The 23182-nt window shown below is 45.6% G+C and overlaps 1 protein-coding gene across 3 annotated transcripts in view; it reads right to left on the bottom strand.

Annotated features, from left to right (window-relative positions):
- poe (E3 ubiquitin-protein ligase-like protein poe) overlaps positions 1–23182 on the bottom strand; it is a 590397-nt gene that overhangs the window by 503501 nt on the left and 63714 nt on the right. For all 3 annotated transcript variants that reach the window (XM_055063706.1, XM_055063707.1, XM_055063708.1), the window contains exons 7-9: positions 17586–17853; positions 9406–9465; positions 8904–9100 (exon numbers count right to left, since the gene is read on the bottom strand). In XM_055063706.1, the coding sequence (XP_054919681.1) occupies positions 8904–9100; positions 9406–9465; positions 17586–17853 (525 nt within the window). The remainder of the gene's footprint in view (positions 1–8903; positions 9101–9405; positions 9466–17585; positions 17854–23182) is intronic.

The raw sequence follows: 23182 nt of genomic DNA, 5'->3' as shown, positions 1-23182 counted from the left end.
GTAAGGGTGCTGGAATATTGAACCACCTCATGGACTAAAATTTCAGTCCATAAGCATTCTTGTCCCAAATCCCAAATATTGGGAGAACGAGCACAGTCTGATTCTTGCAATTCCGCTCCATTTACAGCATTGCTACTGCAGCAAGGAATTAGTTACCATTGTAGGTGAAACATAATACAGTTAAACCTCAATATAACGAACTTCAGTATAACGAAATTCTCGATATAATGAAGTATTTAACTTTTCATGACCTCGATATAATGAAATGTGTTTGTATGCCAATTAAATATAAAGAAATTTCACTGCCGCCGCAAAGGAATGCCAAGACAATAAATGGAAACTTCCGTGGACGCAGATGGTCAAATGAATGATTGAATGACAAGCAGCTGTTTGCAAACGCGCACCTCTTAAATTGCGTGCCACGTGACAAGAGCGACTGCTGAAGTGGAGCTGCATCATGTTCCATATAAAGTCCAAGTACGATAAGATCCTATCGTGCCTTGTGTACTGTGTGCTTTAGGTGTGAGTGAAACAGAGTGAAGGTGAGAGAAGAAAGACGGATTCACGAGTGCTGCCTTCCTGCACGAGCAAAGAGGGGGAGGGGAGCGAGCTCGCAGTAAAGGCCCAACAACTGGCATGCGCTGGCAAGCTTCGGCACACGCCAATGCATCAAAAGCATTTGTCGGGAACAGAGTGACGCGTGGCAATGTTTCGCCGGTGTGCACCAATCAGAGGCTGTGATGCATCGCCGGCATCAACCAATCGAAAGCTGCGAGGCCTCCGGCTGCTATTATTATTATTATTATTATTATTATTATTATTATTATTATTATTATTATTATCACTACGACTACATTGAATGTGTCGAAGCCAGCATGACACGTAATTCAAAACATTTCTGCAGCTTTGTGTGCTCTCACTCTTCTAAAGAGAGTGCCAAAGATGTACCGTATCTACTCGCATAATGATAGCACTTTCTTGCAAAAAAATATTGCCGCGAATTCAGGGGTGTGATCATTACGCGGGTTAAATTTTTTGCGAAACGAAAAACATTCTTTTTTCTCCCACATTTGCTGCGGGACACCAAAACAAAAATGGCGGACAGTGTAGCAAGCAAAACACGCTGAACACGATTTTTTTTCTTCTCACAAGTACGTTATGCGCATTGAAACAGTTTCTTCCGTATCAGTAATGAATAATATTGTTACTATCGGCAAGTGTGCGGCAATAACGTAGCCATGATTACTTTGAGGGGAAAGAAACAGAGATGGGTGTGCTTAGCTGCCAGTGACATAAAAACACATGGCGGGCACGCTGCGGAAACTGCGGCATTTGTCTTCACTACTATCCTAATACGGCACGTTTCCGCTAAGGGTGGGCGAATATCTTAGCTGTGTTACAAGCGTCGGCGTATGAATAGGGTACACTTCTAACATATCAGTGTAAACATGGCTACTATCGTTGCCACTCATGATTTGTTGTGTGCTCACGAGTGTGGATGAGAAGAATCGAAAGGCGCCTTTTTGTTGTTGTTGTTGGCCACAACCATCATGAAGCCTATAAATAATAAAGCCAAGGCAAGTTTGGTTGTAGCTTTTTTTTTTTCATGGAAGTGTGGAAAGTGATGAAAGGAATAAAATGGGGCATCTGCTTAAGAACGTTTGGTGCGTGCAGACTGCTTGGTATGTCTTGAAGAGTCGTTCGCGTAGCATTCGACAGCATTCGACAGATGGTAAGCGCGATCATCATTAGCTAGACTTGGCACACGACATATCGCTGCTACAAGTTTGGGATGCGATCATTACACAGGAAAGAACAAAAATCAAATTTTGACGACAAAATGCAGGGGTAAATGCAGGGGTGCGACCATTATGCGAGTGCGATCATTATGCAAGTAAATACGGTATGTCTTCTTGACGAAAATGGTGATATCTCTAACACTACTGACGCCTTTACAGGACATTTAAGTTCTGTATATGGCGTAAAAGATGCTTCAAGTAATCAAGTAACCTTCCTTCTCAGTCTGGCACGCTGTGTACGCTATCAGTCAATGAAGACCTTGTTTTCAAGTGTATGAAGCACACATTGTTTAACTGCGCGAACAGACGGACCACAGAGACAGCATGGGACAAGGACGGGCGCAGACCTTGTCCCATGCTATAAGCCACTGCTGCATTGCCACACTGCCACTCCTGCGCCCGTCCTTGTCCCATGCTGTCTCTGTGGTCCGTCTGTTCGCGCAGTTAAACAATGTTCTCTAATATGTACCAACTCGCCCAACAACATGTTCTTCTAAACTATGTATGAAGCACCTCAGACTTTCCTTTTCTTTTGATGCTGCTAGTATTTCTTCTGCAGTGCTTAACCCTTTCAGATGCTGTCTACACAATTGTCCACAGCAGCATAGTGCACCAACATGATGAATGTAACAATATTTAAAATGTGTTGCACACATCTTGAAACATTATTGGAACTGTACTGCAATCTTGAATAATGTGCAGAATATACGGAATAAGTGCGATCATCATTGGCTAGACTTGGCACACGACATATCACTGGGGCAAGCTCGGGGTGCGATCATTACACGGGAAAGGAAAAAAAAATCGAATTTTAAAGACAAAATTCAGGGGTGCGATCATTATGCAAGTAAATACAGTACTTGTTTTGCTGGGCACAAGTTCGCCCAATAAAGAGTTAAATTTGTAACTCCCAGTTTTTGACTCTGCATCATATTCTTCGGCGTCACTACGTGACTATTTTTCAATGATACTTTGCATGCCTGAACCTTACATAGTTGGCTGTGCAATGAGCCACCAAAAAGGAAATCGTACGACAGCTTCTGATATGGTATGGCATGGTTGTGCAGGTGTTTGCAAAGCAATCTTGCAGACAGACGACGACGTGAGCGCAAGCGCTGATGTTGATATTTTGTGCACTACAGTCGAACCCGACTATATCGAACCCGTTTACATCGAATTATTCTATATATCGAACAATTTCTGGTCATGGTATAGTTACAATGAGTATATATAGCAAAAATTACGCTTACATCGAACAAATATTGCAGTGACTCCCGATATATCGAACGTCAAGCGGCGGAAAAGTGCCCCCAGAGGTTGGCTTTCCCTCGCGGTAGCGGGGAAACCCAGCGGCGCGGCTCCATCCAACCGCTCTCCCTATCGTGACCGCGCTATCTCTGGCTGTTCGGGCGAGCCGTCGACACTCCCCGTGTCGCGCATAGTGGAGTCTATTAGGCCACCATCCTCCCTCTTTTTCTATCATCTTTCACTTACCACCCCTCTCCCCTGACGACGCTTCGCCGTGCTCCCACACGGGTTGCAGAATCAAGCGTCCTTCCTTTCTTTAGATCACTATCTAGCGACACTCCCCAGCAAAAGATGACCCTGGCCCGCCTACAGCGCTTGCTCAGACAGCCAATCAGAAGCTCTTGTGCTCTCTTCGTGCAAGATGCCGAAAGTGCGAGTTGTCTGGCTGCTTCTCTGGTTTATCGTGTTTGCGCCTTGTGGGCCTTCTCCCGCAGTGTTGCCGTGATGAAGCGGCAGAATTCGCCTTTCGTCGTGAAGCTCGAAATCATAAATCGCGTCGAACGCGATGAGAAGTTGGATGTCCCCGCAGCGTGCAAGATTCCGAGGAGCACTCTCGGCACGATTAGGGCTAAAGTGGCCAGACTCGCAACCCGGTGCCCATGGCGCCCGACGCATACGCACGGCCGTGTACGAGGGGTTCTTCATACGTGCCGGTTTCCGCGTGCTCGGTGAGGACTGTAAATTCTGATGAATGCGACGAAGCCGTTGCCGGTGTTGCCGAAGTTTGGAGCTAGCTGACAAAATTTCCGGGACATTTGAATCAACGGTGGACGAGTTTGTGAGTGCAGATGATGGTGTCGCGACCACGGTAGAGCCCGGAAACGAAGACTACATCGCCGACATCGTACCGAGCACAAATGACAGTAGGCACATTGAGGATGATGATGATGAAAAACGTTTATTTTCTCTATTTTGCAGTGATTTTTGCGGCTTCAGATGGAGTCTTCCATCTTCTCTCCAGGGTCGGTTCCCCTAGTCCAGGGCTCCGCTGAGGGTAGCTGCCCTGCGTGCACGCCTTACTAGTCCTTGTTGGACTTTCAGGATGTCGCTGGATAGCATCCTCTCCCACTGTTCCGCACTCGGGTTTTTTATTATGGCTAGCCCATCTATTTTCTGGCAAGCCCATGTGGTATGGTATAGGGTTGGTTTGTCTCCACACCATGGGCACTTGCTCTCGTACTGCGTGGGGTAGATCTTACTTAGCATGTTTAGGCACGGGAATGTTCCCGTTTGTAGCTGCCGCCATGCTACGGCGTCTTCTCTATTTAGTTGTTTGTGAGGGGGCGGGTATTTTCGTCTGATGCCTCTGTAGTAGTTTAATATCTCTGAATAGCTTTGGGCTACCGGCTCGGCACATTGAGGAAAGCAACTACGGTCCTTTGCCCACATCCTCCGATGTGATTGGTGCACTCGCATTAGTCCGGCGCTTCTGCGCGAATGCGGAAGGTTGCGGCCTCAGCTGCTCCGACTCCTTAGACAACGTGGGGAAGTGCGTGCGTCGCAGGCAGCGAAATTGCCCAAGCACAAGAAAATGCAGGACTAATTTATGCCAAACTAAGCTAGTTTCGTTAATAAAGTGATTTTATAAATGGTGTGTGCTTTTATGACATCCAATTATTTAGCAGGCTTATATCGAATTATGCTCTATATCGAACTGATAGGCGTTTTTTTGCGAGTTCGATATAGCCGGGTTTGACTGTATTGTTACTTCAAAGGTAAATAGGAAACTTGCTGCAGGCATACATTCATTAATCAAACCTGTTTTTCATATCTAAAAGAGTATACAGATCACTAACCTATTGTTTCAAGCTCAGTTTAGAGCAGGCTGTTTTAGGGCGGACTTCGACGGATGAAGACAAAATAGTCCAGCAACAGTGTGCCGCAGTCACTGATACATAAGCACTGATGACATAAGCACTGATGCGTCGGCACGCATCAGTGCTTATGTCCAGTGGTTGCGTGCCCTTTTCCTCCTACCAACACGAAGCGACGTATTCGCTTGTTAGCATGTGCCGAAGCGTACCGACGCATGCCAGTGCTTGAGATTTAGCGCCATCAAATGTGCTCAAGGGGGCGGGAGGAACATGTTGGCGCGTCTCTCGGCCGTGGCTGCACATGGCTATAAGCGCAGCTGAGCATATACGCAGCCACGCACCTTACTTTACAGGTAATCTGCACGTATGCAACGAGTGGGCATGCCAAGACGGCGAGGCAACATGTAAGCTACCTTACCGCTCGACTAGTATTGGAGGTTGCGTGATCTCGAGTTTTGGTGACCCGTTGGAGCGAGAGGCAGACAAAGCATTTGCTCCCCACCGCCGGCGCTTTTCCCAATAGCGCCGTCCCAGTGCGGATGATGCTATCAGCCACGAGGGCAGAGTGCACGTGAAAGTGTGGCTGGCTTCGGTTAATCGGTACTGCCGAAAAAGTATCGACGTACGTGGCATGAAACCATATCATTTGTCACCGACTCCCAAATTTATCAAAATTAATTGTTTTCTCATTTAGATTTGCTTTTTTCAACTGCCCGATAAGTCGGAAAATTCTGCGGCCCCTTTTCATGTAAGAAAAATTGATCGGCAACTGTACTTATTTGCATAAAAGGTCGAATTTTAATTGAATGAAATTTTGATATACCGAAGCAAATTGATTTTACCGACTTCGTTACACTGAGGTTTAACTGTATTACAAAATAAGTCGCTATGTCAGGCACGTACCCAGGATTTTTTTTCGGGGGGGGGCCCACCATCTTCATCATCATCATCATCATCATCATCATCATAATCATCATCATAATCATCATCCTGTTTTATCTCCACTGCAGGACGAAGGCCTCTCCCTGCGATCTCCAATTACCCCTGTCCTGCCCCAACCGATTCCAACTAGCGCCCGCGAATTTCCTAATTTCATCGCTCCACCTAGTGTTTTGTCGTCCTCGATTGCGTTTCCCTTCTCTTGGTACCCATTCTGTAACCCTAATGGTCCAACGGTTATCTAACCGGCGCATTACATGACCTGCCCAGCTACATTTTTTCCCTCTTGATGTCAATTAGAATATCGTCTATACCCGTTCGCTCTCTGATCCAAACCGCTCTCTTTCTCTCCTAACGTTATGCCTAGCAATCTTCATTCGATCGCTCTTTGCGCGGTTCTTAACTTGCTCTCAAGTCTCTGCCCCATATGTCAGCACTGGCAAAATGCACTGATTGCACACCTTACTTTTCAATAATAATGGTAAGCTTCCAGTCAGGAGTTGGCAATGTCTGCCGTATGCGATCCAACCTATTTTTATCTTCTGTGAATTTCCTTCTCATGATCAGGGTTCCCTGTGATTAATTGACCTAGGTAAACGTACTCCTTCGCAGTCTCTAGTGGCCGACTGGCGATCCTGATCTCTTGTTTCCTTGCACGGCTATTTATCATTATCTTCATCTTCTGCATATTAATATTCTACCCCTCTCTTACACTCTCTCTGTTATGGTCTCCAATCATTTGTTGTAACTCGTCTGCATTGTTGTTGAATAGAACAATGTAATCGGCAAACCGAAGGTTGCTGAGATATTTGCCGTCGATCTTTACTCCTAAGCCTTCCCAATTTAATAGCTTGAATTCTTCTAAGCACGCTTTGGAGAAATTGTGTCTCCCTGTCTGACCCCTTTCTCTATAGGTATCAGCCTGCTTTTCTTGTGTAGAATTAAGGTAGCTGTAGAACCTCTGTAGATATTCTTACGCGAAGGACGAGTCAGTAAGACGGGAAACTATTTACAGATTATATTTACAACAACGGTTGCATCGTTGACCGGTTAGATTCACAGCGCGAGCCCAGTTCGTTCTTCCTCCTCTTTTCTGGAGTGATGGCGCCTACGCGCCTCGTTCAAACAAACAAGTACCACACGCATGTAGCAATATTTTCCAAGCTTCTTACGTAAGCGTTCTGTACTCCTTGATTACGTAGTGCCTCTACGATTGCTGGTATCTCTACTGAATCATATGCCTTTTCGTAATCTACATAAGCCACATAGAGAGGCTTATTGTACTCTGCAGATTTTGCGATAAGCTGATTGATGACATGGATGTGATCCATTGTAGAGTATCCCTTCCTGAAGCCAGCCTGTTCCCTTGGTTGACTAAAGTCCAGTGTTTGGAGATTATTTTGGTAAATATTTTATATAATACAGGGAGTAAGCTAATCGTCCCATAATTTTCAATTCTTTAACGTCTCCTTTTTTGTGGATTAGTATAATGTCTGCATTCTTCCAGTTTTCTGGGACCCTTGCAGTCGATAGACACTTCGTATAAAGAGCCGCCAGTTTTCCAAGCGTTATGTCTCCTCCACCTTTGATTAAATCGACTGTTATTCCACCTTCTCCTCCCGCTCTTCATCGTTTCATGTCTTCCAGGGCCCTTCTGACCTCATCGCTAGTTATAGGAGAGTTTCTGTATCCTGTTCATTACTGTTTCTAAGTGAGGTATCGTGACTCCTCTGGGTACTGTATACAGATGAGCTTAGAATTTTTCCAATGCTTTTACTATATCTTCGAGATTGCTGATGATATTATCCTTCGTATCTTTTAGTGCATACATTATGGTTTGTCCTATGCCAGGTTTCTTTTTTACTGATTTCAGGCAGCGTTCATATTTTACGGCTTCTTCAGTCTTTCTCATGTTATAGTTTCGAATATCAGTTACTTTCGCCTTGTTGATCAGTTTTTACAGTTCCGCGAATTGTGTAACGCTGTGCGGCCGCCAGTCCCATACAAACGCGTAGAGCGCAGGACTCTGCGATTCTAGACGTACTGCGCTCACCGCGAAAGGTTAGAAAAACACCCACATAATCACAGCAGAGAAGTGGCTACGTGAGGCGGTTCGACCGATAACTGTAGAAGCGTCATTCAAAACAAGTAATTGTTCTCCACTTCCGGCGGCGTTCTCTCTACTTCCTTTTTAAGTAAACAGATGTTGATCCATAAATATGCTCATAAACAACGGTTAACTTTTTTATTATTCGCTTTTGCTTGCAGTTTGGTTGTTGCCTTGGCTCTCTCCCTTAGTAGATCGTTTAATTTCTCAACTCCTTGCGATTTTTGTTTCCAGTTGCCAATTTTGCACGAAAAGTGCTATACAATTAGGGAAAAACAGACGAGGTAACGGGCGACAGTCATCTTGCTTATGGGTTTAAGGGTTATTGCAGGGTTTCATGATGAACGCTCTTTCACATTATTTTATTTCCCACCTTACCTAACCCATATCACGTGTATATGGTTCCGGGCATCTGCCAGCGTCGCGGCGAGCCGTAACTCAAGGAAATAATGAAGCAAAGGGATAAGTTAAACGCAATTGGCGTTTTCTCCCGCCGCAACTTGTTCCATGAAAGTACAGACCAGCTGAGTAACAGCCGCATCCCTCTGCTGGTCCCAGGATCAGCCTAAACAAAGAAGGTTGAACTAACAAAAGCAACAGCTATGCGAGTGAGGGTTGAATAGATGGTGACAACTGAACGCATCTCGAGTTAATCGCGCAGGTGCGGAATCTATGACAAAACTGTCCTTCACATTACAAGAGATGCCGATAACTACCGCCATCTAAAAAAAGTGAAAAAGGCAGCATAATGCTGACCGATGCACAGCTGCCAAGTCTCAACATTGATCTGGCGGCGCTTTAGGAATGTGTGAGGAGTGGTGGCGTGGGTGGGAAGGGGGGGAGGGGGTATGCCACTTGATTTCGGGGGGGCCCCCGGGCCCCCCCTTGGGTACGTGCCTGCGCTATGTATATGGCAGTGTTCAATACTCCACTCACATGCGCAGAAGATTCTGTTTGAGGCCACTTGACTGGTCCCTGGTCCTGGTAGGCGTCTGGTCCAAAGGTCCTCGGCTACTTTTGGCTCCTGCACCTTCTTTGCAAATACCTCGATCGAGGAATGTGTTCAAGCTCAAAATCACTTGCAGGCCTCTGAGCAGCAGCCATGATGTCAACACGTGCAAGTTCTGCAGCACCTGAGCACACCAGTGAGTGGCAAAATAGGATCAATTAAAGATGCATTGCACTGCGAAGCCACTGTACTAAATGCCAAACAGAAAGCAGTGACCATGCTGTCCAAGGTTCACTAAAAAATAACACAATTTTTCCCTTATACTTTTAACATACTTTATACTTTATACATTTAACAACGACTTGATATCTACACACACAGCACGCATACCCTTTCCTCAGTATGCCATGTCTTCCACATTTTTTACTATCAATGCATGTCAACTTTTATTTAGCTTTATGTCCATGTCACATGAAAAGGCTCACTTACATGACCGCCAGCTCTTGTTGACGACCTCATGGTAGATGCAATAATATTGTAGATGTCAAGCTGAAAAGAAGTCAAAATAATCCCTTTATGCACAAAAAAAAAAAAAATATATATTTGATACATTCTTAGGCATACAATTTGAGTAGTGTCGTGTGAATATTCATATTTCTGAATTGTAGTTTCAAAAATTGTGCCATTTGATATTCGTTTCGGAAAAAATTTTCATATTAGACTTCTCGTAGCGTTCCCAAATATGCATTACACAATTAGATTCACTATATTCGGCTTCGCCGAAATACAGTTGTGCTATGCGGCGAAGCATATCTATCGTGCAATGAAAGCATATTACAAGTGGAAAGGGGATACTGTGCGTCAACAAATGAATGAATGAATTATGGGGCTTTACGTGCCAAAACCACTTTCTGATTATGAGGCACGCCGTAGTGGAGGACTCCGGAAATTTCGCCACCTGGGGTTTTTTAAAGTGCACCTAAATCTAAATACACGGGTGTTTTCGCATTTCGCCCCCATCGAAATGCGGCCGCCGTGGCCGGGATTCGATCCCGCGACCTCGTGCTGAGCAGCCCAACACCATAGCCACTGAGCAACCACGGCGGGTCGTGTATGTGCGTCAACAGTGTGGTAACTTAGGCCGGTTGGTACATATCTTTGAGAAGACAGTCTCCATTTGCCCCATTCATAAGTTTCATTTCATTGCATATGGGGCACTGTAATAACGCCTAGTATTAGCCTAGGATGCACTCCTTATACACATGTGCACATGCAGTCTCCAGCCATAGAATGAGCACCGAGAAGTCAAATATAGTGAAACCCCATCGATATGGTCCTTGCTATAGCGTTTTCCCAGCTGCTAGATTGCGTTCTTGCAGTTCCGACCTAGATTCCATTGACTCTCATGTGTTATGTTCGCATTTGGTACATCGCCATTCTGTAATGTTACCACATCCTGCATTGCGTTTGAACTTCGAGGTCACGTCAATTTCCTCTTGCATGTTGCAACAAGTGACTGAAATTAGCAAGTGACCAAAGCTGCACAAGCCAGGCACACACAAGCATCGGGAGAAAACATGCAAAGAGCAGTTGGTGAAGCACGCGAAGAAGTGTGCATCGGTTAAAACCTACTTCGTCCTTAGACAAAACAATAAATTTTAACATGCAGCAACTTCCTATGCATACAAGTTTGCACAACAGCTATTTGATATTTCATTTGAAAATGTTTCTCTCGAATCACTATTCACTTCAAATTTGCTTCAAACACATTTAAGATTCTCACATGCCTAAATTTGGGGTAGACAAATTTAGGCATAACCTAAAGAATTACATTACTGTGAAAAACAAACTCCTACTTTAGTAAAATTGAAAGTGAACAGCATTGAATAGTAGAGAAAGAAAGCCAGGTAAATGTTTATGAAATACTACACACTAAATATTATCCATGTGCGACTGAACGAGGAAGTAGAAAGAAACATATGCAGATACAGCGCTACTTTCAACTATAGATTTTATTTTAACATGCATCAATAAATATATACCGTACGAGTGGAAACAAACGAGACAGCAAACAAGAACATTCAGTGGTGCATGTTGATGAACCGTACACATGTCCAAGGCATGGTCGAAACATACACTGCAATAGTTGCAACAATAAACCGAGGAAGCATATCTCTTTTTCAGATAGCGACACTGATGGCTTGCTCACACACCTTTCCTCTAATTTTGCAATTTCATAGGCCTCCACAATCTCCCTTGTTGTCCTGCTATGAGCCCTATACAAAATAGAAGTACTTTCAAACATGGGCTTGCAGGGAAAATCTCGGTAATGAATGCCCAGATGACCCAAGTTACTCTAGTGACGTTATACTTATGCTCTTTTAGTCTCTCACTGATGCATCTGCCAGTTTAACCAACATACGTTTTCCACACAAAAGTGGAATGGCATAGACAACGTTACGAGTGCAGGTTACAAATTGTTTGCGATGTTGAGTACAACATTCGTTCCTTTTGTTATTCTCTGAATTAACCTGTTTGCACTGCTTCTGTAGACGCTCAGGGGCAGAGAAAACCGTGTACAACCCTGACTTTGCTGCTATTCTTCTGAAATTATATGAAATACAATGAATATATGGTACCATGGCAACTTTTCGTTCCTCTAGCAGGGATACTGCTTCCCTTTTATGCGTTTTTATATTTCCTGCTCAAGCCCGCTGCAACTGAGGTGAGCATATGCATTGGGTAACCAGAATCTGCCAGGCACTTGGACTGATCTCTGAAACTGGCTTCCACTTTGTGGTCACATGACTTCATCGGAGAATTATTGAAACATTATGTTACTATTGCGTGTTTTACGAGTTTTGAATGAGCAGAATGAAATCTTAGGACTGGTTTATTGCTTCTTGGCTGATAACTCCAGCAGACCGTTTGTGGTGAAAAATACAATCCCAAGTCAATCGACGACCCATTTTTGGTAACTAGGTCTGAACAAGTGGTTGAATTCTTTAATGACTGGAAAGACAGGAACCTTGTTGCTTTTTCTATTGACTTAACAGACCTGTACTATTCTCTCCCGCAGAATGTGACAAAATGTGTGACTGCAGTGATAAGTTTGGAGCAGTTGCATTTTAAAACGCTTGCGGTTTGACTTGCGACAGACTTTTAGAACTTAATTTTTATGTTAAATCGACTTAGGCGGCTAGGGAGTGCCATGTTGTCAAACAAAAAGATGGCATATGCATGGGGTGATGTATTGCTCCCTGCTTAAGTGACTTATAGCTAGTTAACAGTGACCAGGTTCTTGATGAACACTTCAAAAATAACACCGATGTCATGAAAGTGTTCAGATTTGTTGACTATGTTTTAATTATTTTGAATAACGAATCAGATAATTTTGACACCATGGTTTCAAAAACAGTAATCTCGTTCACTGAAGTGTTGTCTCCTTTGTCATTGATGCATGAAGTCCCTGTAGGCCATTTCACAAGATTTTTAGACTTGGGGTTGTACTTTTCGCCCCAGAAGGTGTGCTGGAGTTATCAACCGAGAGGCAATAAGCCAGTCCTATCATTTCATTTCACTCATTTGAAACTCGTAAAATGAGCTATAGTAACATCGTGTTTCAATAATTCTCCGATGAAGTAATGTGACCCCAAAGTGGAAACCAGTTTCAGAGATCAGGCCAAGTACCTGGCAGATTCTGGTTACCCAATGCATATGCTCACCTTGGTTGCAGCGGGCTTGAGCAGGAAGTATAAAAACCCATCAAAGGGAAGCAGTATCCCTACTAGAGGAAAAAAAAGTTGCTGTGGTACCATACATTCATTCTATTTCATATAATCTCAGAAGAATAGCGGCAAAGTTAGGGGTAGACATGGTTTTCTCTGCCCCTGAGCGCCTACAGAAACTATGCAAACGCGTTAATTCAGACTAGCAAAAGGAATGCATGTTCTACTCAACATCACAAACGATTGTAACCTGCACACAAAGCGTTAGATATGCCATTCCACTTTCGTGCAGAAGAACGTATGTTGATCAAACTGGCAGATGCATCAATGAGAGACTAAAAGAGTATAATGTCACTAGAGTAACTTGGGTCACCTGGGCATTCTTTGCCTAGATTGTCCATGCAAGCCCATGTTTGAATAGGGCTCACAGCAGGACGACAAGGGAGATTGTGGAGGCCTATGAAATTGCAAAATTAGAGGAAAGGTGGAAAGGAAAAGCCATCAGTGTCGTTATCTGAAAAAGAGATAAGATTCCTCAGTTTACTGTTGCAACTATTGCAGTGTATGTTTTGACCATGCCTTGGACATGTGTACCGTTCAACATGCACCACTGAATGTTCTTTTTTGCCATCTCGTTTGTTTCCGCCCATACGGCATATATTTATCGATGCGTGCGAAAATAAAATATATAGTTGAAAGTAGCGCTGTCTCTGTGTGTCTGTTTCTTTCTACATCCTCGTTCAGTCACGCTTACACACTAAATCATGGATTCAAACCAACTAGCCTGCCAACGTGTTTTACCTAAATATTAAATGTACCTTCTGGCCAAAGCATCAGAGAGAGGATAGAGGGGTTAAAGTATCAAGCTAGTATAATCCGATAGAAGTTATAGAAGCAGCTTGGATAGAAAGTAAGATAGAAAAGTGTTTGGGTAATTTTGCTTGCTCACTGTTTCTGAATGAATAGTGCCATGCAGAGATCCCTTGAAAAGAAACAAAGTCACCAGAAGCAGAAGCGCTGTCAGGTCCTTGCTACTCTATGTCACACTTGCAAATCTCTGGCATTAAAAAGCCGTGGAGGAAAGTGAGATAGCATTTCCTCCCTTTCATAGGCTTTTAAGCAGAAAGGATGGAGTGGTTGATAAACAGGAGTCATCAGTGGCCAAGCACAGAGTGGCTTGCTTTCCTTCAATAAGTTAGCGTGTCTCATTCCCACTGTGTTTATTTCTTTCATTGTTCGAAGCATGTTTCCATAGCATAGGAGCTAAAAAATGCTGTAATCATGGAGGTGAAATGCACATAACACAAGGTGCACATGAGTGAGATGCTCCTCAAAACAACTTTTCTTTTATTATTTATACTAGAGGTTTCAAAATTCAGACAGAGTTTTCTATAATGATTTCAAATACAATATTTTCCGGTCTATAAGTCACACCTTTGTATAAGTCACATTGGTGTATAAGTGGCACTGGTGTATAAGTGGCACCGGTGTATAAGTCGCACCGGTGTATAAGAAGGAACTGTTTATTCAGTAAGTGACTAAAAAAAATACAGTGGCGTTTCACTTCGTGAACGTGGGTCACGCGCAAGCGTATCAATGCCATTCCTATAGAATTTCGATAGCAATGACATGGACACTCCAGGCACATTTCTGCTGTCGTGGTCGCCGCAATGTTACATATAAAGTCCAAGGGCAATAACATCCTCCCCGCATGCCATATGCTGCATGTGTGAGTGAAAGCATGCAACGGTGAGCGAATAGCACAAAAGGAAGGAAAGCGGGAAGGCAGCGCGGGAGGGAGGGGGGGTGGCTTGTACTCTGGTAGCAACCGTGTAGTTTGCACAGCAGTGCGCACCGTATCTTCAAAGCATCTGCAGATGCGACGCCTTTGGAGTCCGTCAACTCGCGGTTGGCCTGCCACAACTTACGTTGCTGCTCCGTCCGTCTCAGCAACCCGATCATGAGAAGAACCCGATACCTCCATACCACGCAGACAATTGCAATTGCCAAAGCAGGTCAACCCAGCACGCTTCGCGCGACCACAGCATCCAATCCGATTTTGACAGCAGTTTTTTCCGGGGTGGGGGTGGGGGCATATATAAGTTGCCTCGCTCTACAAGACACCCCGATGAAAAATTATGAAAAATAATGCTACTTATACACTGGAAAATATGGCATTTCATAGTTATTGTGTAGCTGCTGTAGTTTTTGATATGCGATACACAATGGCAAATTATAGTCATTTTTGGGGGGGCCTTTTTTATGTACTAAATTTTCACTAATCATCGTGCTGTAGCTTGTTTAGCTCTTTGTGGATCGCAAAGTGCGGATACCCAGCCAAACAGTGTGTACAATTACTAGAATTAAGCAAAAAAATTAGAATATGTCAACAATTTTTTTTTTCAATTCCCTGAAATATAACCTTGTACTTTCGAAACTACTTGAAATTGCAGTGTCTCCCAGCAGTAAATATCAGCACCGCACACACAGTTGAAGCTCGCAATAATGAAATCAGCAGGGAATGCAAAAAAAAAATTCGCTTTCGTGAGAATTTTGTTGTTGCGAAATTGGACAGCAGAGATAGGTGATGCGTCGCAGAATGAAACTTTACTGTCAAGCCTACTTTGGCAAGCTTTGCTCGATGATATAGAACTGCACTGCCGACAGCACAAAGTGCACTGAATGCGCCGATCAGCAATTGCAGCATTCTCGTGGAGCAGTATTCTCGGCAAGTTGCTTTCGGAGATACTATCAGTTTTGCAAGATTTCGCATAACTCAGCACCGAACACAGAGCAACAGCGCTCCATGCATGCGCCAGCAGCATTTCTCCAGTGCACTCCATAGGCATCAACATGTCCAGTGCCTGCACATCGGTGCAGAGGGCGAAAGTGATCATATCTCGTATACCCGAAGGCAATCGATCGCGATTACAGCCCTTTTGCACAAATCTACATCCGGTGTCAAATCCGCATGCAATGCCTGACGGGTGGCACCAAAACCACTGTTCTTGAAGAAAGGGATGCGCATTCCCGGACAATCGGTCAATCATGGCCCGATGCGTGGCACTCCATACTGCGACCGCCATCTCAAGCACCGAAATAATTCCACGTCGGTGGGACGTGAATTTCTTTGTTTTTGTTGCCTTTTTCTCACTGAGGCGCACATTACGCACTGCATTAGGTGTGCAAAAACTGCCATCACATGTCGGTAGCTACATGCATGCCACTTCAAACAGGCAATCAACAAACAAGATGGCGGCCATGACATGTTTCAACGCATGCGATCGCTTCTGGCGTTTGGTTGTTTTTGTAAACAAAAATGGCAGTGCCACACTAGTGTAATGTGCTGATGTTTTACGCAATTTTAGTGCAAGGCAATCGCATTTGAGCACATTTTGGAGCCTGCTAGCCTTGCACAAGTACCTAATATGCAGGGTTATGTTCCAGCAAATTTAATTGATGCAGGATTGTAGAACGATATTTCATTGTTGAGAGGCACAAAATGAATTGAATCTTATGGGTGTTCGTCGGGCATACGAAAATATTTCGTTGTAGTGAGAATTTTGTTGTTGCAGGATTTTGTTATCGGGGGTTTAGACTGTACCTCCAAGTGTACGTATGAAAAATTTTGTCAGTATTAGACGAAGTGCTGTAAGAGTTGAGGAGGACGTCGGGATGAAAAACTTGGAGGTTTATTTACATTATTTACAGTGAGACGACCAAGAAATTAACAGTCATAGAGTCATTACGGGCCGGCAGCAACTCGGACGCTGCGGCCCGTGGCAAGAAGCTCGAAAGGGATCAATGAAGGAATGCTCTACTTGCTGCTCCCGGTCTCTGGCTTTTAAGCCCTTCGGTGTCTCGAAGACACGTCACGTTCGGCCAATCGGCGAGCCCGCTCAGGTGTCATCCTTTTCGGCCAATGGTAGGCGCCCGTGCGATTGTGTCACACCCGGCGGAGAGGGTTGCTCCTAGGTCCGCAATTGCCCAAGTGCTTACTTCTCTCTGCGGTCTTGCCGTCCCGGTCTGCAACTACCGTCACCAAGGCGGAGAGGGTCGCTCCTTGGGCCCCAATTGTCCGAGGGCTTTCTCCCTGCGGTATTGCCTGGCTGAGTTGCAAGCGCCGTCACCAAGGCAGAAGGGGGCAACGCTGCCAGCCTTCACGGTGCATTACACCCGTCTTGCCTCTTGGACCCACGTTACCTAGAACAGTGCCAGGCTCTTGCTTCACTTTCGGGAAGAGTCAAGCAGTGAATAGCTCCAGATGCGGCGTACGAGGTGGGGGCCGCCAACTTGTTTGCACGTGCCGCGCCTCGGGAATGTGGTATACGTGCTTCTGCGCTCCTTAATTAGCTGGGGCGCGATTCGATGTGGTCTGGTGAACTCGAAGGAGGCTCAGGAAAAGGTCCCGTATCTAACAGTGCCCAAAGTTATTTTCATGGGATTGTGAAAAAAATTAGTTGAAGTGTCCAAATTCTTTTTTCATTGTTGTAGTAATTGTATGTGCTGTTTGGATCGATATCAGCACTTTGCAGTCTATGAAAAGTTATATAAGCTACAGCACAATGCTTTTTGTGAAAATTTATTACACAATAAAGTTGCTGCAAAATCATTATATTTTGCCAATGTGTAGGACATAACTCAAGCAACTATAGCAGCTACAAAAAAGCTAATGAGATATTTGAAATATGCTTGAAGAACTCTATAATTGGGTGAATTTTCAAAGCTCTAGTACAAATATTAACAATGTTTTTTCAAGGAGCGTCTCCCCTCAAGTGCCTGAAGCTCAGCCCTCAATATCAGTCACATGCTTAGGCTGCAAGAAGGATCTGCTTTCACGTAGCATCCATGCCCCAAATACTTCTGCGATGACCCACACGTTTTTGCAACTAATATTTTATGCCCACTACAACATACAGAAAAAAGGCAAGGTTCACTAACACAAGCCTCAACAACACGGGCAGCAAGTGCCAGGTGCCCTTCATCATCCCAGCAGGGGACTCCCTTGGTAGTGCCGGATGCAGGCTGGCTGCTCCCTCCAGATGAGGACACGCCCAATACACACACAGCCTGTGTCACGGCCACGGCCATGTGTCCACATCCCAGGGCAAGCCGCACGAGCCGCTGCAGCCGCACTTCACCCAGTGGCTCCAACACGGGAAGACCCAGGCACTTGCACACTAGAGCTATGTCTGCAAACAATGCTTTCCTGAAAATAATGGCATAAAACATAGTATCTTACTAACACCACATTGGTTCAACTTTTACAGGTGCTAGTAGTTCATCAAATAGGATGCCTAAATACCTGCTTCACACAAAGCCCACTATGCTGCAAGCATTCTCTTTCTGAACTATCACAATCTGCTTCTCAATATAACCAAGGCCTGGGCTCTCTTGAGACACAATATTGTCACGTAGTGAGTGTGAAGAACCACAGCGGCACAATACAAGTCATGAAACTAACTGTTTATTTGGCGAACCTGTGCCCAACCAAACAAGTGACGCTCAGCACTATGATAGCGGTGAGCACACTCGTCGATCGTCAAAATCTGATCTGCAAATCAAGCACAGCGGCTATTTTACTCGTCAAAGGTTCCAGTGTAATCACTGGTGCCCGTATGCCTTCCAGAAAGTAGTGAACCCTCGATATAATGAAGTCAGTAAAATCAGTAACTTGCTTCACTACACTGAAATTTCATTACACTGAAGATCATTTATGCAAATAAGCACAGTTACTGATTGATTTTTCTTGCATGGAAGAGGCCTCAAAATATTCTGAGTTATCGGGCAATTGAAAAATAAAAAAACCGGCAAAACACATCTCACGATGGCTGTCGATGGTAATGCATTTCACAATGAGTCAATATACTGGCAAGAGGTACTGAGATTGATACCCAGTACCGCCACCAAAATGTTACGCGAACAATGGATTGAACACTAAAAACGATTTACAAAGTATATTTACAAAAACAACTGCAGCACTGGCCATTTCAGCCGACAGCTCGAGCCTCAGGAGCAGTTTGTCTTCTTTGTCGGGGCAACTGCACGCATTGTCTAAAAGAAACGTGCAATATGCATGTAGCAATATTGACACAATATATTGCTACCGTCGAAATTACATCTGAGACGTGTACTGCAGCAAGATTCCTCTTTCACACTTCCCCACGAACACTCGGCACTATCTTGAACCATTACCACGAAGCTTGCTCATGGCCTCCGAAATGCATTGCGCACCGATGCATGTGAACGCTGAGAAGCGAGTCATGCAGCAACCAAGCTCCTCTTGCACTTTTCTGAAACACCTGAAACACCTGTGAACGCTGAGGTTTGTGTCCTTGCTTGCTGCACTCAGTGGAACATACTGAATGACCCAAGTGGGCGAGAGGTTCATTGAAGAGTGGCACATACCCAGTGCATTCATGGCACAGCTCGCCAAAGCATTGGCATGAAAGGTGTTTACTGAAAGCGGCACATGCCCAGTGCATTTGTGGCGCAGCCTGCTAATGTGTCAGGTTGCTGTCCTTAAGGAACCCGTGACGTGGGTTCGATTCTACTCACCATTGGCGAAATTTGGGATCTTTTTCATCATTGAAGAGTGGTGACACATACCTAGTTACCCACGTTGGTGTCAAAGACGTTCATTGAAGAGCGGCAGACACCTACTAGTTTGGAGGTATGTAGATGGAGCAGACAGCAACCAATTTATTAAACGGAATTGCTCGCACTGCAGCTGCCTTGAGGGGTGTGCAAAGGGGGCAAATGTAGGCAAGCAACAGTCTTGTCGACAACTATGGCGACACTGCCAGATGATGTGTTAGCCACGTCACGGTCTTTGCGAAAAATAACATATAGCCGGAGAAATATTATTTGTGTAGCTTCTACATGGGTTTCCGAACGCACAGCACCTTTGGATTAGTTTGTGTAAGAGTTCTTTAATGTCAAGATTGTGGAGAAGACCTCTCGCATTCCACTATAGAAATTGTGTATCCATTTTCAAAGAAAGTTGCACACTGTGTTAAGGGGCGACGCGGGTTTGAAATCGCGAAAAATGCAATAAAATGCCAATTTTCAAAAATCTTGATTTTGAAGTCTTCATTGTCCAAAGTATTACCCCACAAAGAATTATTGCTCAATTCCTTCTCGAAGTATTAAAGAAACAGCAATTAGTAAGCGTCAGAGGGCCAGAATTGAAGGCCCAGCTCGAAAATTTGCCCTAATTTCAAGCCGTCAAAGCTCCGGACGATGCAGGGCGATCGCCGCCATTTTAGTCTCGTTTGAAAGCTGGTTTCCCGTACTTCATTTTGGCGCCTTTCAACAAGACAAAGGCATTCTGTGAGCGACGGCATTGGTGACGTTTTCGAGGGGTGAAATTCGGAAAGAGCGACGCTGATTAGGCGAAGCGCGTGCTTCTCCGAGGCACAGCCCTCAGATAGGCCCTGGCGCGCGCCTGTATCATACTTGGGTACCACTGAAGCAGACGAGCTGATAGCAGCGCATCCTTCTTTGTCCTAACCACTTCTGCGCATGCAGCACCCTCTCACACGAAGATATAAAAGCAAGCATAATAAAGAGACAGGCAGTTTTTTTGATGCCCAACCACTGTGTGTGTCATCATGCTCAAACGCGCACGATACATGGTGTCAGAAGTGCCCGCAGCCGCGCAGCAGGAAGCAAGCCATGGACGCCTTAAATCTACCCTGCCCACTATAGTTGACCAGCAATGTCAGAAGGAACTGGGAACTCTTCAAGCAAAGACTGGACCTATTCCTGATGGCTACCTCGACAGACCATCCCAAGACAGAAGCGGTCAAGGCGGCCATCCTCCTGAGCGCCGCGGGTGACGAAGCGCTTGAGGTCTAAAAAAACTTCACATTCGCCGAAGGTGAGCTCAAGGATGACTACGAGACACTAGTGCGGAAGTTTGATGCATACTTTATTGAGCAAGGGAACGAGGTTTACGAACGCCATTTGTTCCGTATGCGAGTCAAGGTGAGGGAGAGCAATTCGAGCGGTTTCTACGTGACCTGAGGACGCAAGCCAAACTTTTTAATTTTGGGACCCTTGAAGAGTCTCTGATTAGGGACCAGATTGTATTCGGGACTAATAACAAGACTGTCCGAGAGAAAATGTTGCGGGACAAAACCTTGACTCTACAAAAAGCCGAGAACAAATGCAAAGCAGCTGAAGCGGCGGCACAACAAAATGCTGTATGGGCCAACGAGCACATGCAAGTAGACTCCTCTCACCGATATGACCGCGGCAAAGAACAGAAAGGCCGGTGCAAGCACTGTGGTCGAGTGCACGTGCCACGGCAATGTCCAGCCTATGGAAAAACTTGCTACGCATGTAAAAAGAAGAATCACTTTTCATCGTGCTGAAAGAACCCGCAAGTTCACGGCATTCAGGAAGATCGTGAAGACAGCTTTGATGTCCTTGACGTCAGCATCTGTGGCGTAAGCACAAAACCAGGAAAAGACTGGACAGTGCGTGGCAGGGTCTCTGGTCACGAGATAGAACTGAAAGTCAATACGGGTTCCCAAGAGAACTTGATTCCGCTTAGTATTTTTTAGCACATCTCGAAAGTGAACACGTTGCGCAAGAGCGCAGCAGTACTAACTGCCTACAATGACTCCAAGATCAAGCATATCGGTGTCGCCACTAAAGCACTAGAGAGGAATGGTACCACGAGAGATACTGCCTTCTTTACCGTCAAGAAAGGACGCCAAGCGATCATTGGCTTGAGCACATGCATCGAGTTTGGCATTGTCCCAGCAAACATTGACTCAGTCAGGTGAAGTGGAAAAGCAGGGCCAGAAATTGAATTTGCACATCTTTTTCATGGAACGGGCTGCGTACAAAGAACGTACAAGATGGTTCTGCGACCAGACGCGGTTCCCGTCGTACAACCTGCTCAGAAAGTACCTTTGGCACTGAAGCAACCATTGCGTGACGAGCTGGCACGCATGGAGAAGGCGTGCATCATCGTCAAAGTAAAAGAACCCACCGAATGGGTAAGTCCTCTGGTTGTGGTAAGAAAAAAGAACGGCACTCTCCGAGTATGCATGGACCCTAGAGAAGAAAAACATATTACCCGAGCACTACCCGATGCCTACTGTTATGTTTGTGCCTTGCGATTTGCCTGAAGGGAGGCCAGTGCTGTGGTGTGTCGACCCTGGAGGCAGCATTCATCCCCACATGGTGCCCGCTTCGGGCACATGACGACTAAGTGCACGGCTTGGGTGTCCTCGCGGCTGCACGGCGTCAACGACGGAAGCGGCCGCCGGCTCACGGACTGCTATTCGGCCCCTCCTCGTGCGGGCAGCAATGCACCCTCCCCCCCTCCTTTGTGCGGCGGCGCCCAGGGGCAACCCTTTTACCGACCACCTAAGGACTATGTTTCGACACCTTGCCTTGCAGATTGTTCCGTTGTCCTATGCCGGGCCATTGAACTTGCCCGGCGCACCATACCGACCGACCGCCAGATTGGCCTGACGGCGCAGCGCGGTGCCCGGAGGCGCCGGCCATTGGAAGCGGCGTTGGGACCACAGAGCCTGCCCGGACCCTCTCTCTCTCTACCTTGTTCGTCCTTAGGGACTGTCTGGGGAATCTGGGGACGGGGATGTGTTATTTAAGCAGCTTGGAGCTGCTCAGTTGGTCTTTCCTGATAACCACGCCAACTTGTACACATTGTATAAAGAATTCTTCGCCGAGAAAGCTCTCCTCGTCTCTGACTCTGCGTGAAGTGGGGTCGAGACCTCCTGCCGGCCACGCATACCACGGCACACGCAACAGCTGGATGGCGAGCGGTGGGATCGAGCCTGAAGTATGACGGACGACAGCACACCGAGATCACGGGGACGGACAGCTTAGGGCTGGTGAGTGTTGGCTTTGTTCTTTTGAGTGACCAGGCTGACTGGATAGAGGTGTAATCCTAGTCGCTGGTAGGGACCTGCCGCAGAAGCGTGTGTTTTGGTACTTCTGGGTAGAGGTCGAGGCATTGTCACACCAGTGTTCCGCGATGGATCTGAAACGGTTGCTTAGAACTCAGCTCATATCCCTTTGCGAGGAGCTAGGCGTTGAAGTTCAGCTTCAAATGACGAAAGCAAGTATCATTGAAGCGATTGAGAGCACGGATCTTGCGAAAGAGGAAATCGTAGAAATGTGGAACGAAATCCTAAGGCGCAAGGCGGACGAGCAGAAGCTAACAGAGCTTCAGATAGAGAAACTTCGACTTGAAGTCGAGTTGAGAAAGACAAGTGTGGTTCCGGAATCAGAGGGAGCAGGTAGACATGACCTTTATGATCTATCTAAACTTATGCAGCCCTTCAAGGTTAGGCAAGACATAGGCCTGTATCTCGTAAATTTCGAGAGAACTTGCGAGAAGTCAAAATTTGTTCGCAGCACTTGGGCGCGGCGCTTGCTTAGTTTGTTGCCCTGCGAGGCAGCAGATGTGCTTGCGAGGTTGCCTGCGGATGATTCCGACGACTATGATCAGGTGAAGGAGAGCCTATTGAAGCGGTTTCATTTGTCAGCAGAGG

This window comes from Dermacentor andersoni, chromosome 1 (assembly GCF_023375885.2).
Source record: "Dermacentor andersoni chromosome 1, qqDerAnde1_hic_scaffold, whole genome shotgun sequence".
In the NCBI taxonomy this organism is placed as follows: Eukaryota; Metazoa; Arthropoda; class Arachnida; order Ixodida; family Ixodidae; genus Dermacentor; species Dermacentor andersoni.
This window is presented reverse-complemented; position numbering and strand designations above follow the sequence as displayed.